Raw genomic sequence first — 17,147 nt, forward strand, 5'->3', positions numbered from 1 at the left:
GCGATGTTACTATAAACGAACACTAAACGCCTAGAAAAAAGTTGTCCTTTCCTATATTTCAACATTTTAAAAGCAGTGCATTCTAGTTTTGTTTTGAAGCACAATTTGTTTTTTGCTTCTAGTTTTTTGGTTTCGTTTTAAAAGGTGAATTGTCGCTGTGTGCCGAATTCTTTGTATTTCTGATGTCAAACAATCCTGTACTTTTTGGTATCATAAATATAAGCTCCTTTGTTTTGGAGACATACAACAGTTTTTTTTATATTTTAGCCAAAACACATAGCAGCAATTACAGATTCACTAAGTTCTTTCTCATCTTGATTCACAAATTTTTAAAGGACTTGAATCGATTCCATGCGGTCTACAATAGCTGGGCGAACGTCTTACACCTAAAGTCAGTCAAAGATTGTTGTATCTCAATTCTTTAGCTTCAGTGATAAACAACATGAAGAAAAACATCACTTAATCACAGAAAACAACAAAGATCAGTATACCATGAGAAACATTAAAAGGCCTTTATGATCTATTATAATAATTACTTTGGCAAACATTTTGCAAGAAAACTCTCACAAAGTCCAGTTAACTGATAACAATAAATGACATCGTTGGCAGTTCCTTGGCTAGCAATAATAGAACAAAATGATTAGGACTCCATATTCGTCAAAATTGATCAAAATGGTAAGGCTTACTTACCCCTTACCATTTTGGTCAATTTTGACGACTTTTTCAATCGTTCCAAAAATCAACCAAATATGCTCTAAAATAAAAGATATTAGTCTTAGAAGGCCATTTTTAGCATTTTAAGACAGTTTTTGAACGGTTAAAAAAGTCGTGAAAATTGACCAAAATGGTAAGGGGTAAGCCTTATAGGGGTAAAACCATAGTAAAACTTACGTTATGATGAATACAGTGACTTTAAAACTGGTAAAAAAAATTGTCTTTCATCTTCACGTTCGTCTTGATAACTGCATGGCTGAGAAGATAAATCTAAAATGAAAAAAAACCCTGTAAAATGAAATCTACCACAGCACTAATCTACGGGAAGGGGAGGAAGAGGGGGGCACCCCTGCAACATGATACACCCCCGAATAAGGCCCCCAACCAACCATGTGTATCTTATGCTGGGTACCAGCTCTATCTATCAGAGTCCTAATTTATTCGGGCAAATTTTCCCACTTCTCAGCACAATCTTATATAGACGCTTTTGTTTGTACCGTGGTTTGCGGATATTCAATGATTGTGGGAAAATTGGAAATCATGCGTTGACTACGCGCGCACGTCAATAGTTTTGCGCACTTCACACTTTAAATAACGCCAACTCGTTTTCTTAGCATATAAGGACAGCCAATTTTTACAAACCTCCAGAATGGTTCACTTGCATGGGCTAAGAAGACAAAAGTTTAAAATGTCAATGTATTGTATGTTCTTTTTTGTGCAACGGACCAAAAAACATCTTCAATTTTATAAAACTAACCACCATGGTCTCAACTTTACTTTCAAACAGCTAGTTAAACTACATCAACTCACCTTTTGATGCTTTTTTTGAACCCGTCAAATGGGCATTCCATGGTGTATGACTACAGCAAGCAATATTGCATTATCTTAACACGTGAAAAGTTACAGGTCATTATATACTCTTTTTTACCCATCAAAGGGGATTATCCAAGTGTCAAAGTTTGAACAATGGTGAAATAATAATATATACTAACCCCGATTCGATTCCCATCGTGGTCAACCTAATTTTCCAGCTTGCTCAGTTAGTAACGCGCTAACACAATGGAGACCTAATGTTTTAGGTCAGAAATCAGAATAATTTTTACTCTAGGCTTGAAGGACGTCTTATTAGAGAACCGGGTATAACGAAATTACATGACGTATCTCACACGTCCCAAGATGGCGGGCAAATCGAAAACATAAACATTCAATTGTTTTATCCTTTCTAAAAAATAAAGATTATGGATGAAAGGATTTTCTTTAAAACTGTACGTATTTGACACAACAATGGCAGATATTTTTATGTAGAAACTACATATCACTGTAGCAAATGTCGAAAAGTGAAAAATTTAAAACTTCGCACGAAATTTTCCCGCGCAGTTTTTAAATATTTGTCAGTAAAAGAGTTAATATCTGGCTTTATTTTTCTGAAGTTACAATAATAATTTACGTTTTCTTACACGACAGGAGACAGCGAGCAAGCTCCTTCAAGAACATTTTACAGACGAAAAGACCAAACGTTAGTCGATTTATGTAATTATGTTATGTTTAGATCTGGATTAATAATTTTGACGCAAAAACACTGACGTTCATTTTGTGCTTTTACAGTTAGTAACGACTCTGCAAAATTAATGGCGGAATTCCTGCGAGTTTTTGTTGCAGGTATTTGAAGACTTTGTAAACTCTCGCGTAGCCAATTGCAGTGTTTTTATTTACAGCTATTTATGAAATAGTATCTTATAGACTTATTAAATTAATATAACTTTACCAACTTGTTTTTAGAGGGAGCTGCAAGGGCTGGCCATCAAGCTAAGGTACAATGTGATAGTCTTAGGGGCCGATTACATCGACTGGGCTAGCCGGGTTAACCGGGCTGGCCCGCTAGCTTTGCCGGGCTGAAATTTAGCAAATGATTATATGAGTAATTTTTGCCAGGCTGATATTTAGCAAATGAAAAAAATTTAGCAAATGCAGAAGCCATTGTTGTTTATGCATTTGTGTAACACTGTGCATGCGTTGACGAATTCCCAGCCTGGCAAACCGGGCTGAAATGATTACATGCAAACTTTCAGCCCGGCAAGATGGGCTAGCCGGGTTGACATAACTGGCATATAGCATAAGCTGGGCTGAAAGTTCGCATGTAAATGAAACGTCAAAAATTGCTTGAGATAATATAGGAAACACGCCAGGCTAGCCCGGCAAATAATAATAATAATAATAATTTTTGGTAATGTAAACAAAACCAACAAGTGCTGACATATGATTTGATCCTTATAGACAGAATCTGCAATTACAGTTGAGATTGAACATTTGGAAAAAATATTACCACAATTGGTATGGACTTACAGTGAATAATGTAGAGTTTAGTAATGTAACTTACACCATCAAGAATACAGGTTTAATTTTTTTATGGTAAATGAAAATCGCTTTTTTTTTCATTTGCAGTTACTAGACTTCTAAATGATAAAATCTAATGGAAACAAGACAGGGACTTCCACATTAGACCTTGATGTAAATTCTAAGCTGTGATGTATTTGTGCACAAAGGGTACGTGTTCCTGATTGGCTGCCCGTGTGTGCCAATCAGGATCACTCTTTGTCCGTAAAATAGTATGATGTCGCCATAATGTAGGCTTTTTATAAGCTTTATATAAATCAAGATAGCTACCTTATAATCAAACAGTTTGTAATATAAATAAAAAAAATTTAAAAATTTGATACAGTAAAGCTCTCTGATCAGTCTGATGCAAATATATGTTGACATCAATTCGCCGTAATTATTTTTTGCGAATTTAAATCAATTAAAAAGCTATTTTATAATGTTTGTTTAACAGTCACAATAAATGTTTGTTTATATATCACAATAAATATCAATTGACCGGCTACCTTTTGAAGAATTTCGTTTTTCATAATCGTCCCATTTTAAGCGAAAACATAGCAACTTGTCGATATTAACATTTTTTTGCAGAAAGAAAATTCCATCTATTTTAACTAGAAAAACTTACATTGCACACATAAAAAGTTCATCAAAAGTTTGCTAATCATCCCTATCAATTTAAGATATGCTAAAGATACAAACGTTGCTATCGCAATCGATTAAAATTCGCAAAACTGAAATACTTTTTTTCGACCGACATTGTTGCCATCTTTACAAAATTCGCGGATGTTTTTAAACAAGCAAGGAATGCAATTATATCCGATAAATTGTGCGCTAAACACTTACTGGTATTAAAAATCAGGAGCGACCATGTGTTCCTCTCGGTCTGATGTACAGGTGGCAATCCCACACTGACAGGTAGTTGAGGTAAATAAAATCTTTGATAAATAATATTGCACTTATGTAGAATTATCCTAACACATTTGTTTGTTAAAACGTTTACTAAATTACTCGATTATTGAAATTAGATCATCTGGAGGCGACATTAAACAACGATAAAATCCATCAAAGAAAGTGACAAAAGTTGGCTACAATTGGAGTTGAAGGAAAACTTGATCCAAAGCATATCCTACAGTCCTCCTCCAAAAGTACAACTCTCGCGCGAGTTTTGTACTGTTTTGTATAAGATCAAATGCCGTACATTCCGACAAGAATTGTCGTGTGTAGCTTATTACGAGACCAGTTGGGATTGCTTTAACCGTTTCATCTGAAACAACACGACAGAAGATGAAGGAAGACAAAATCTAATAAGAAGGTTGTTTATACAACGTGGTCGTTTGGTGTTTGACGGTAAAACAGGGAATAGTTTGTCAACAAAGCGATCAAAATGGACGAAGAATACGGGGATATAGACGGATCGTACGATGGTCCAGCTTTGACGTACACGAATATTTCCAGCCAAGTCTTTGAGCTTCTTCATTATGAGATTATGTTCTCGTTGGACGAGAGAAGGCATGGTGCTGTCATTATTCACCTTCTCATCTGCCTCTATGCATTCGCTGCTCTCGCTATTCTGTGCGATGATTATTTCTGTGCTGCGTTGAACAAGATTTGCAAGAGGTAATTCAAACAACAAACAATGCAATTTTCGGCCCAAATGTACTCACAATTTTCGCGCCTTTAAAATGTAAAAAAGATTTCAAAAGTCTGCAAAGGTTCTGTTCCTGATTTGTAACATTTTTAAAGCAAATTTGGCCATTTCATCATAAGAGCCTAAAATAATGCTTCGAGAAAAGCAATTTAAACGATTTAGGTTCAGACGATTTTAATATGTCAAGTTTGATCAAGTGAATAACGGTTACATGCGATTTTATTTTCCAGATTAAACATCCACCCAGATGTGGCCGGAGCAACTTTCATGGCAGCCGGAAGCTCCATGCCGACGATGTTCATCTCAGTGACGTCAGTCATTCTGGACGAGGGGGATATAGGCCTTGGAACGATCATAGGATCAACGATGTTCAATATTCTATTTATCACAGGGGTCTGTGGCTTGGCAACAAGTGTTGCAATTAACCTCAAGCCGTACTCCATCATCCGGGACTCGTTTTGTTACGTCATATATCTGATAATTCTTCTTCTCACAATGTTTGACGGAATGATCTACTGGTACGAGGCGTGCATTGTCTCCTCCTTATATGGAGTATACGTCATTATCATGTATTATAACTCATCTTTAGAACATCATTTTAACAGGTGGGCGAGGGCCCACTTCCACCAAACAAGGTCCGGGACCCCAGGAAGGTCCCCTGCTAAAAGTCATTCTAGATCCCCCGTGAAAAGCTCCTCCAAATCTCCCACCAAAACTCACGCAAATTCACCCACGATCAATGGGAATCCAGACATAGAGGTTACAGAACCGCCTGAAGATACCGACCAAGGTGCACTGCCTGAAAAGCGGGCTGCGTCGCCTGAACTTTCAAGCCAGCCCGATAATCACTCCACAATGCCTAACGAGCAACCTGCATTGCCCGAGGAGATAGCGGGCACCGATGCTACGACCAGCCATACATCAAACGATATTCCAATATCATCCAGTCTTTTGCATGCTTCAAATCTTGACGAAGCCATGACGGAAGGTTACGATGATAGAATGAGCGACGTACATTCGGTATATTCCGATACCGACGACACGCTACCGCATACGAAATACGACGATGAACCATTTAATGCCTTGGCATTTCCTTCTGGACGATGGGAAGCAGTACGCTTTGCAATAATGTTCCCAATACGTTTTCTCTACTATATTACAATACCCGATTGCCGAGTGGCAAGCTGGGAGTCCTGGTACATAGTGACGTTTGTGATGTCAATCGTTTGGATGGGTCTTCATTCGTATGTACTGGTTTGGGCGGTCAGCGTCATCGGTGTGACAATAGGCATCCCAGAATGCATCATGGGTTTAACCCTACTCGCTGCGGGCAGCAGTATCCCAGATGCAATTGCGAGCTTAGTCATGGCCGAGCAAGGTTTGGGGGACATGGCACTAGCGAACGCGATAGGTAGCAATATATTTGACATGTTATGCCTCAGCATTCCTTGGCTGTTATCGACAACAATAGTTCATCCTAACTCCCAAGTCTTGATCCAGGGCGGTAACATTGTTTACGTCTCAATGACATTATTCGGAACGGTGGCCCTGGCATTGGCCATTCTGTATTACAACGAATGGCGTCTGGATAGGAAACTGGGGGCGGCGATGATGACATCCTACTTGTTCTTCTTATCCGCAGCCGTCCTCATAGAGTCGTTTCCAAGCCACAAAAAAATCACTCATCCACTTCACAGGCCCGACCTGCCTCATCAGGGACTGGGAACCTCTGAATCACATCGAGTTAAAAATAAGATTAAGTCCACTGGATTCACATGGAACTAGGGTCTGAGTCTTATAAATGGATTAACTTTTTCAAACTAGTACAAACCTTTAAAATTTTTCAACAATATTTCGCATTTTATATATTTACACTTTGACTGAAAAACATTGGCTGTGTATGACAGACTATTAAGTACTTTTAAGAATTATTTCATTTAAAAGAAGGGAAAATATAATAATATATACTGCACTGCCAATGTTCATTTATAATCCCACTTGAGCTTTGGTTTAATACCGGCTCATGTAAATAGCCCTTAGTAATGCCTTAGTCTCTTGAATTGTGTTTTAAACTTTTAAAAGCCTAAATGCATGTTTGAAGTATGTTCAAGATAGGTAGATATATCGCGATTGTAAAATTTAACTTTGTATTATATATAAATTTATATACAATAGCAGCATTGACAAGTTGCCAGTGGCTATTGAACGTCAAATATCATGAAAATTTCATTAGTGAAATTCACTAATGGTACTCGACAAAATCTCTGAATGTTTTAGTTAGCTATACAATCGTCGCCATATGTTTCATAAATTTTTCCTAATTCAGCTGAAAAACTGGGTAGAAGGTTGAAAATGTAAACATTTTTGGACGATATAGTTTAATAAATGACTACGAAAGATCTTACCTTATTGTGAAAACAACATATCTTTAGTTGTGTCCATCAGAAACGACATTGAAATATGGCGGTCGCGATGAAATCTGAAAGATAGGAAACATTCGATATTTAATTTGTATTTCATTAAGATGTACTATATAATTCACTAATATCTCAATTAACTTGTATTCTAATTTAATTTGTACTCTAATTAATTTATATTTTGATTAACTTGTACTCTAAAAAATTCGTAGTCCAATTAATCTGCCATGTAATCAATTTGTATTTTACTTCGATTCTAAAAATATTGTATTCAAATGAAAATGTGTTTACCTTCCTTCCTTAAGCGATGGCTCAGGGGTTAAGATCAACGGGGCTATACTATATAACGAAAGCAAAAGATTGCATGTCAATTTCCACATTAACAAACTGAACTTAATACCAGAGTTAATCTTAATCCCAAACCTAATCCTAAAACTAATCCCAACCCCAATCTCTCTTAAAGAGCTTAAACTCACTTCGGTAATTTGAGCAAACTTATAAGTTCACTTGCTCGAATAAGCAAATTTTCTCTTTCCACCTGATCGACACATAACTCCTAATAGAAGTAATTAGAAGGTGATTAGAACATTAATTAAAAGTTCATTAAGAACATTGGAAAATCATTAATTACTATAGAATGCCCAATAAATAATTTGGAACAATTTCTCACCGATCTAAGTTTGGAAACCTTGTTAATGCATAAAATAACTTTGGGAATAAGATCTTGACATCTTGAAGCAAGCTAAAAGAGAATAAAATTAATAGGTGATTCTACAGTAACTAATGCATGACCATGAGCATGAACGAAATCCAACACTGTAAAGTTTTGATATTTTGTATTACGCGAAGAAAAATCATTTAACCAAAATGAGGCTTGGTGTTAAAGACAATAGGATAAAGGGAAAACTCGCATACGTGCAATTACATTTTCCTGTATTTTGAAATAATAAAATTCAACTTACTTTGGCCAATGTTGACATCAAAACACAAACCAGACGAGAACTGCAGATTGCCTGAAATTGAAAAGAATCATTCATCAAGTTTTTAGCAACATTCATAGATGACTTGATGGATGCATTCATGATATAAGTTTGATTTCGATTTAAACAAAAAAGGACGAAATCATCACAGCCACAAAGGTAATTATAAATAAAACTGCAATGCTTGGTTGCGAAAATGTTGTAAAATTGGAAAATATTACACGGCAAAGTTTGCATGCAATTTTATATATTCTTATATAACGCGCTGAAAATTACTCATTTTGGCCGAAAGTAGTTATTTTGACCTCACGTGATACAAACACATTCGTTGCATTTTTTCTTCCTGCCTGAAAAATTTTTAGTTTACAGTTGAAATCATCCTTCAATCGCTTACAGATCCGGTATACTTACATCGATACCCTCGGGGGTCATGGCCAATGCCAATTCGTAGGTCACGGATTCAATTGCCTAAAATTGGTAGAAAAGATGCTTGGTGAACTTTCGATTTTCAAAGCCCAAATTTACAAAGCAATTCTTGGTACAGCACATCCTTCCGACCTCATGAAACTTGATAATATGTTGGTTGCCACATTTTTCGTTATATTTACTTGAAGCGTACTCGCCGATGACCCAAACCTACAAAATGGAAACCAGTTTCGACGATGAAAGAACTTTTCTCAGAGCATTGAAGTGCTATCAACTTTCAGTTGTCTTCTTAAGGTCTGTTCCAATTTTGATCCAATTTTGTCGGATCCAATTCACTTCTGATGGATGTCTGTTGACTTGCAGTGTGAATGAGCAGCAAATCAACTAAAGCCGATGCAGTACTGCTTTATCAATAACAAACTACATTCCATACCTCAGAAGTGAAATGAATCCAACAAAGTTGGATCGTTTGAACGGGCCTTCATATGTATATAGTTTTTCTCTCTATGCCTATAGACTAAAATTTTTGAACGGGATAAGAATGAAATCCAACAAATTCAACTGCAAAGTTTGGTTGAAAAATGCTGCAATAGTCGAGCATTAAATCTTACCAAATTAGTAAAAAACTGTTCGAATCCTTCATCCAAAGATTTCATACGATGTACGAACTCTATGATTTCATTAGAATGTTCAAGAACCAAGCTCGGATAGAGTTTGAAGATGGTCAGTAGCTCTGTCGCTAACAAACTAGAGAGAAATATCATCATAATATGGACGGTGGTATACAGCTTTGACATCATTTTTATTGACACCAAATGATATATCTTTATTTACCTCTGAATATTCTTCTTGAAGCTTTCAATGTTTATAATACAGATGATTCGCTCAAGCAAAACGGGAAAGAGTTTTCTGATAACATCAGCATCTCCTTTTTTTAAAATTGTTTTGAAATAGACCCTGAATGCAATGGGATGAAAATTAGGTTAGGTAATAAAATGTGTTATGGTAGTACAGGTACAGTGTGTTATGGTGTGGTCAGTGTTATGGTATTGCTATGACTAGTATGGTATGATTTGGTACAATATGGTTTGGGATGGTATTACTACCGCTAGTATGGTATGATGTCGTACAATACGGTATGGTGTGGTATTGTTATGGCTAGTATGGTATGATGTGGTACAATACGGTATGGTGTGGTATTGTTATGGCTAGTATGGTATGATGTGGTACAATACGGTATGATGTGGTACAATACGGTATGGTGTGGTATTGTTATGGCTAGTATGGTATGATGTGGTACAATACGGTATGGTGTGGTATTGCTACGGCTAGTATGGTATGATGTGGTACAATACGATATGGTGTGGTATTGCTATTACTAGTAGTTATGATGCCGTACAATATGGTATAGCATGGTATTACTACGGCTAGTATGGTATGATGTGGTACAATCCGGTATGGTGTGGGGCAATGTTGTTTAGTTTGTTATTGCTATGATGGTATGATATGATAGGCGACAATGTGTTATGATTTGTTATTGCTATGGTAAGCGTTGTATGGTGTGGTGGTATTGCTATGGCGGGTAAGCTATAATGTGGTACAATTTGGTATGGTGTATTACAATGTCGTACAGTTTGTTATCTTTATAGCTAGTATGGTACATTCTGGTCTAATGGTACAGTTGCAATGGCTGATACTGGGTGTATGGTTACCTTAGCATCAACCACGACACTTCAGAAGAGACTAACACTCTGGGATGTTCAGCAAAATCTTCAAATACAGAATGAAGAACATCCAACCTACAAACGAAAAGCAGGCTCATAAACATAATCCGCTCATCTTCTTCTACCAAAGAACACAGGCCGTGATTTCCGCGACTCAGCTTACTTGTCAATTGTATCAGCAATCCCACTTTCTTGCCTCAAAATAAATGTGAATAATGGTTTATATTTAACGTTTTCGTAAGCCTCGACAGATTTTCGGAACACGGTCGACGACTCTGTTGAATTTCCTTAAAGATCCAAATATATGTTTTAGATAAGCATAAAAATAATTTAGTTTAGGTTTCCTCCTGTAGTAACACTGGATCAATGAGAGATGATCCTTACTGGTTCTCTAGGAAGAACAGTTTAGAACTGATAGAACTATCCAGTATAAATAAAGTTAGTTTAGTTTAGGTTTCCTCCTGTAGTAACACTGGATCAATAACAGATGATCCTTACTGGATCTCTAAAAAGAACAGTTTAGAACTGATAGAGCTATACAGTATAAATAAAGTTAGTTTAGTTTAGGTTTCCTCCTGTAGTAACACTGGATCAATAAGAGATGATCCTTACTGGACCTCTAGGAAGAACAGTTTAGAACTGATAGAGCTATCCAGTATAAATAAAGCTAGTTTGATAAGCTTACGTTTTAGAGCTTGCTTCATAGTTTCAAGAGCGGCAGAAAGGCACGGTAAGTCCAGTAGAAAGTGAAAAATCTTTAAAATTAGAGAACTTAGGTCAAGGCATAGTACATTGCTATATCAGAGGGCATTAAAATTGTGTATGTAGTTGAAACACGAACACACAATGCATCACTCACCTCGATATACGTTTTCCTAGAAATCATCGCTGGTAATAGTTCCATGAATTCTTTGAGGAACGTTCTCGGAAACCACGCTAGAATCTAGAGTGTGTTTAAAACGCAAAATTCTCATTTACGATATACAGAAGTATCGAGGTCCAAGGGACTCACCAAATAGGGTCCGATAATTTCTCACCTTGAATATATTCGGGAAAAATTGGGTAAAAACGTTTGTGGACTGTCGAAGTTTCTCCATATTTTCATAGCAAAAAGTCAGAATTTCGAAAGCAACTTCGGGACTAAAGAATACAATAGTTTGTTAAAAATTTTAGGAACAATTTAAATTGCAGTTTGGTAACAATATGTTTATGCATAGCGTCACACACAAATGTGGTAAACAACTGTCTAAAATAGACAAAAACACTTCTCGACCTTTCGACCTAGAGATCTTCGTCAGGATTACCTTCCCTATTAAGGCCGTTTTCCATTTCAACCATATCAAAGCGAAACGTATATAGCCTATCTCATTGTTTGAAAGTCATTAGCTCTGGTCGAATACTTCGGAAACAAATAAATACGCTACCTTACGCTACGATACGGTTGATGTGGGAAACAGGCCTTTCCTGTTTTTAATTCAGCTAGGAATCACGTGCAACGTACTTAACTAACCTTGTAAAACTACTGAACAACACTTCACCAAAGAGAAACTTTAAATATGGCTCAGAGTCAAGAATCACAGCTTCACCTGGTAATGGAATTTGAGCAAACGTAATTAAAACTTTGCAAAATCGACATGTTTTCAAAGCCACGAGTTTTTGCTCACCATGATTGACAAGGAAGAGGATTATGGGCGGCAAAACGACGGTCTTTGGCACAGACCACATCTTAACTACACTGTACACACGCCGTACGGCCTGGACCGCTTTGGGAGCTAAATCTGTTTCTTGTATACAGCAAAAATCCATCAAAGATACGGCTTCTATAATACACTAAAGAAGAAGAATGTAATCAGTTTTCAATAATAACTACAAGAGCTGAAGAGTATCGTTAAATTCATGTAATTTTGTCTTCAGAAAGTCGTTGGAAATTCATGGAAAACACAGTTTCGCGTCTTGAAAGGATTCATACACTTACTAGAAACGTCTTCTTCAATAGATGGAAATATGGTAGACGTTTATCATGGGAAACTCACCGCTCTAACAAGTGTAGCGTCTTGCGAGGTTGATGGTTCTATAAAAGGTTTTGAGAGTAAATGAGTGGAACTAACAAGTTCATATTTCACAGGTGGGACAATTCTTGTACTATACTGAGATATGGATGGTAAGCTTTCCTAGAATTCCAGGATATTGATCAAATTGTATTTGCGATCTGGCGAGATTCCTTTCCATTCACAAGCAAAGGTCATACTTACTATGGGCATGGTTAGAGCAAGCATAAGCGTACGGTCGGGGGGGAGGGGGAAGTAAGCATAGGCGTACGGTCGGGGGAGGAAAAGGGGAAGTAAGCATAGGCGTACGGTCGCGGGGGGGAAAGGTGGGGGCAGGTAGGATCTTTAACCACGCTAAAATTGTCATTTTTATCCTATCAACAACTTCATTAACTTACTGCATTCACTTTGACGTAGCAATCTGTAACAGTAAGACATCGCCTTTCTTGCAAGGCTGCCATCTTGACTGCTTTCCGTGAAGAAGCTGGACTCACTTCCAAACACTTGTCTCATGTTCGACAGGTTGCTATAGCTACCGATGCTGACGTTATCATCGGCCTCTCTTATTGGCGTACTGTTATTGTCGCTGAACGCTTGCGTGATCTCGCTGAAGCTGGGAGAGGAATGTTTGTCTGAGATCTCCTCGTACATTTCATCTGCGCCCGGGGTACGGAGAATGCGGTCGTCGAGAAAAGCGGGCTCGCTGAACGATGATCCAGCGGTCGTCGAGAAAGGAGAGTCACTCGTTCGTTCCTCAGGGGGGATGTCCACGGAGAACTCTCCTAAGGATTCTTGGAAACGCCATGTGTTTAGCAACCATTGACGAAGGATGGAGAAAGTGTAGATGTTTAACCATTGGTCAGGAAAACAGTACTGAGCTGAAAATAAAGAGTTTTATATCACTATATGAACATACGTAGAAGTTAGTCTATTAATATTTCAATTATATTTCATAATATTCTCCAATCCTCCTGAAAAAATACAAAATAAAATAAAGGAACATCTTGTTTTCTTAATATTCAAGAAAACACAAAAGTGTAAAAACAGAGTCGATGATAATTCGTCTTTATTCCAGACATTGTCAGTTAAATTCACAAGCAAGCACCGAAGCGGTGATATGCACATCCTTTTACAAAAATTTGATGAGAACTTAACAATAATGTGCTGCACCCCATGACAGTATTATTAACAATGTTGTTGAACCTTGACATTTGTTGAATCGTCAATGTTGCTGCAAATTCTTGCAAAAAGTTTCAACAGTATTGATGGTTCGACAAGGTTCACAGATGAAACATTGTTAATAATACTGTTCACAGGGTGCAGCACAACATTGTTCACTCCTGTTTTTAACAACTTGCGTCAACATGGCCTGTACGTCTCTACAGATATGCACAAGTTGGTGAAAGGCAATGAATGTGAAAGACTAATGCTAGTAATGGTTTCAGAACAACGACAGATTATACCTTTATTGAAAATCTGACGATGCCCAATGGGCTTTGGTTTTTTCAAAACAATTTAAGCTTTGCTATCCACTTACCTAGATTCAGGACTGTAAAAAAAGTTTGACAAGCGCTTCCATCCAGCTCCGTGATTCTTTGAAGCTAAAAGAAAAATATTGCATATGATACAAAATAAATAGCTATAGGTAACAATTATTCGCCAAAGGCAAAGTGAATATCGCTGAAGTCGAGGTTTTTATTCAGCAATATTGATAAAACTAGCCTGATGTGAATAATTGTTTTAGTATAATTACAAAGGTGATTTTTTCAAAAACGAATCTGTTGTAGAAAATACATGTTTTACAAACCTAAACAAATAACTCGACAGTTTTACGGCGATTTAAAAAACAATGTTTTCGCAAAATAACGTTGAAAAGCGTTCTACAACGTAGTTTTTTACCTTGAAAATAGTTTTAGAATTAGGTCTAATTTTCTCACTTCATTGTGCTTTAAGGTTCAGTATTTTCGCAAAAATAACGGCTTTCTCAGTGGCTTTCTTCGTCTGTCACTTTGACACTGCTTTCATAAACAATTTCCCGCCATTTTGAAAAATCTGGTGATTATCACGTGATAATCCGCTCGACCAATCAGAGACCAGAATTGTCAATAATCACCTTTGTAATTATTCTAAATATAGTTTTAGGAGTTCTTTTAGAAGAACAATCTCGCTTTTTTCTCTAGCCGATGTTGTTTTGAAATCTCCATTCCTGAAAATTGTACCTTTTGTTTTGATTTGTTGAAGATCGTGCGCTGGTACGGGTTTGGTGCGGAGTAAAGGCTCGTATTTGTCAACCACTGCAGCATCAATTGATTGACAGCTGTCACTTGATCTAACAACAAGAAAAACAGCTAAAAAATGATGTCTGCAAGAGTTCATAGCAGATACATCAAATGCAAGCGTACCTTCACCCAACAAATGAACTCCGTAATTGTTCTGGATCGAATACAAACACAGAAGAGCTTTTCTTTGAATGTATGAATTTGAACCTGGTGAACTTTTCAACCATCTACAACAAAAATAAACCCATCAATATCTGTGTACCATATTCTAAAAGGTAGGCCCTATAATGTTGGTTTGTTTTTGGTTGTAGCTGGAGAACATTTTAAGTCTGTTCACACAATCCAATTTTGTCAGATAGAATTCACTTCTGATTGATGTTTTATAGTGTGTCAACTTAAAATGTATATGGACAGCAAATCAACTAGAGCTAACACATTACTACTTTATGATAAGAGATTACATTCCATACATGAGAAGTGAATTGGATCTGGCAAAATTGGATCATTACATTTTAACTTTACTCAGAGGTTGTGAAATCATAAACACACCTTATAAATATAGGGACATGGGATGCAATATGGCCTAACTCTTCACCCTGTTTTAAGATAGAAAAACACAATGTTAAAGTTTAACCTATAGGAACAGCCTCACAGGTAGGGGTGCAGATAAGGTGTGGGGGGACGGAGAACTCAAGAAAGTCGACTAATGGTCGAAAAAGTCTTCCCAAAAACCCCATTTGTTGGTCCTGTAGTACAGTAAGATATGGGAATTTATTCAATAGATTTTTTAACAGAAGTACCAAAGTAACATATATTTACTAATTTCTTTTTGGACTGAATTTAATGGGACCTGACCTGAGCAAAAATCAGTGGGAAGACCAAAGGCAACCAGTTGAAATCAGCCGACAGACTGGATATCTTTATGCTATAACCAACCGTAGGTGATAGTTCTCGTAATATCAGCATTGCTAAAAGACGCAGAGCTTTGGGACTCTTTCCTGGTTCAACAATCATACTTTTTAGTTGTTTTAATAGTTCATCTGAAAAACTGACAAGGAAGGAATGTCAGTACTTGGGATTGAGACTTTCCCAGGAGATGAGGTTTTGGGCTTGGCTAGGGTATAGAATGGTGTGGTATGAAATATTGGCTTGGTACAACAATGTGATAGCATAGAACAGCACAAATGGTAGCAATGGTATAACATGATACATTTACAGTAGAATGTGGTATGGTATACCATGGTACAGTATGGTATGATTTAATGTGATACAGAATGTATGTGGTAGAGCATACCATGGTTTAAAATATAGTATGGTGTATATATATGATGGTATATGGTATGGGATTATATGGTATGGTATGGTATATATGGTATGGTATGGTATATATGGTATGGTATGGCATGGTATGGTATAGTATGGTATGGTGCAGTATGGCATGGTAAAGTAAGGTATGGTATGGTAGGTATGGTGTGGTTTGGTATGGTATTGTGTGATATGGTATTGAGTAGTATTATGGAATGTGGTGCAATGGTATGACAAATAGTATGAATATAGAATATAGTATGGTAATGCTGATATACAATAATATAGAATATGGTGTGGTATACAATCTAAGTATATCACTGATAAACTTGAATATGGCATGGAGCATGTTATGGTATAGCTATGGTATGATACAGTATGATGGAATGGTATATAATAAATTATGGTAAAGTTTTGCGTTAGGTATAATTATTGATTACAGCAAATTTAGTTCGGTATAGTATATCATTACATTTTAGTATATCATGTAATGATGGCATGGTACCATATATCATACCATGGTACCATACATCATGTGATAAATCATACGACATTGTGCAATCAAAGCAATGCAGTATTGCAAAAAGGAAAGACAAAATAGTGTCTTTTCAACTTTGCATATTTGCTAATAATCATAACCATATCACAGCAAACTCATGCCTACCTTCTCCGCTTAGTCTTACAGGCCAAATAACGATATAAATCTCTCAAATTAGCTGCACATTCTGAGCCTCTGTCACCACGAGCGATGCAGCTTGCAGTCTGTCGAACATGCTGGGCGAAATCCTGATCGGAGAACGACCTATTTTGCAAGCAAATAAAACATTGAATTAGCCCGTTTGGAATATCATGAGATATAACATTGAAATATAGCGTAATAATCCTAGTGTATTAGAAAAAATATACCATACCTGCTCTGAACAAGTAAATAATCTTCCGACGTTTTTAAAACAGCCATTTTCAAGGTGCAAATCTTGAAATTTTGCTCGTCCCCCCCCGTCTTTGAACTATTACAAGGTGAAATAGTCTTCGGAGAAGAGCAACATGCCTAAAATTGCACAAAACGTAATATTTATTATAATTTTTGAAGGAATTAGCTGAAAATTTAGCAATTCGTTCATTTTGGTACCGTAAAAAAGCATTCACCTACAATTAATATGAGTCCTTTTACGAAGGGGGATCAGTCTGATTCATACCCCCCCCGTCTCATCTCTAATGAAAACTTGGATG

The 17,147-nt window shown here is 36.8% G+C and overlaps 3 protein-coding genes across 4 annotated transcripts; 2 read left to right on the forward strand and 1 right to left on the reverse strand.

Annotated features, from left to right (window-relative positions):
• The first annotated feature begins 1,887 nt into the window (after window positions 1-1,887).
• On the forward strand, window positions 1,888-3,270 carry LOC114519272 (centromere protein X-like). Its single transcript, XM_028539377.1, has 6 exons — window positions 1,888-1,979; window positions 2,179-2,230; window positions 2,320-2,373; window positions 2,494-2,525; window positions 2,989-3,045; window positions 3,157-3,270. Exons 1-6 carry the CDS (start codon window positions 1,953-1,955, stop codon window positions 3,169-3,171), a joined length of 237 nt encoding a protein of 78 aa, XP_028395178.1. The 5' UTR covers window positions 1,888-1,952; the 3' UTR covers window positions 3,172-3,270.
• Window positions 3,271-4,462: 1,192 nt separating this feature from the next.
• On the forward strand, window positions 4,463-7,377 carry LOC114519271 (sodium/potassium/calcium exchanger 5-like). The gene is made up of 2 exons (XM_028539376.1): window positions 4,463-4,707; window positions 4,969-7,377. Exons 1-2 carry the CDS (start codon window positions 4,475-4,477, stop codon window positions 6,521-6,523), a joined length of 1,788 nt encoding a protein of 595 aa, XP_028395177.1. The 5' UTR covers window positions 4,463-4,474; the 3' UTR covers window positions 6,524-7,377.
• On the reverse strand, window positions 6,166-17,100 carry LOC114519270 (AP-5 complex subunit zeta-1-like). Of its 2 annotated transcripts, XM_028539373.1 has the most exons (27): window positions 17,064-17,099; window positions 16,829-16,965; window positions 16,582-16,719; window positions 15,468-15,660; window positions 15,162-15,208; window positions 14,736-14,839; window positions 14,553-14,662; window positions 13,871-13,934; window positions 12,732-13,211; window positions 12,319-12,356; window positions 11,950-12,115; window positions 11,796-11,871; window positions 11,323-11,425; window positions 11,145-11,228; window positions 10,971-11,040; window positions 10,449-10,572; window positions 10,274-10,360; window positions 9,396-9,518; window positions 9,173-9,308; window positions 8,694-8,771; window positions 8,547-8,603; window positions 8,118-8,168; window positions 7,826-7,897; window positions 7,632-7,711; window positions 7,447-7,494; window positions 7,144-7,217; window positions 6,166-6,467 (listed from the first exon to the last, which is right to left on the reverse strand). In XM_028539373.1, exons 2-26 carry the CDS (start codon window positions 16,873-16,875, stop codon window positions 7,145-7,147), a joined length of 2,649 nt encoding a protein of 882 aa, XP_028395174.1. In that variant the 5' UTR covers window positions 16,876-16,965; window positions 17,064-17,099; the 3' UTR covers window positions 6,166-6,467; window position 7,144. The 2 variants fall into 2 exon arrangements, with proteins under 2 accessions (XP_028395174.1, XP_028395176.1); XM_028539375.1 differs by lacking the exon at window positions 6,166-6,467 and having other exon boundaries at window positions 7,109-7,217; window positions 17,064-17,100.
• Between the last annotated feature and the right edge of the window lie 47 nt (window positions 17,101-17,147).

This window comes from Dendronephthya gigantea, unplaced genomic scaffold (genome assembly GCF_004324835.1).
Source record: "Dendronephthya gigantea isolate DGI-Jeju-01 unplaced genomic scaffold, DenGig_1.0 000013F, whole genome shotgun sequence".
In the NCBI taxonomy this organism is placed as follows: Eukaryota; Metazoa; Cnidaria; class Anthozoa; order Malacalcyonacea; family Nephtheidae; genus Dendronephthya; species Dendronephthya gigantea.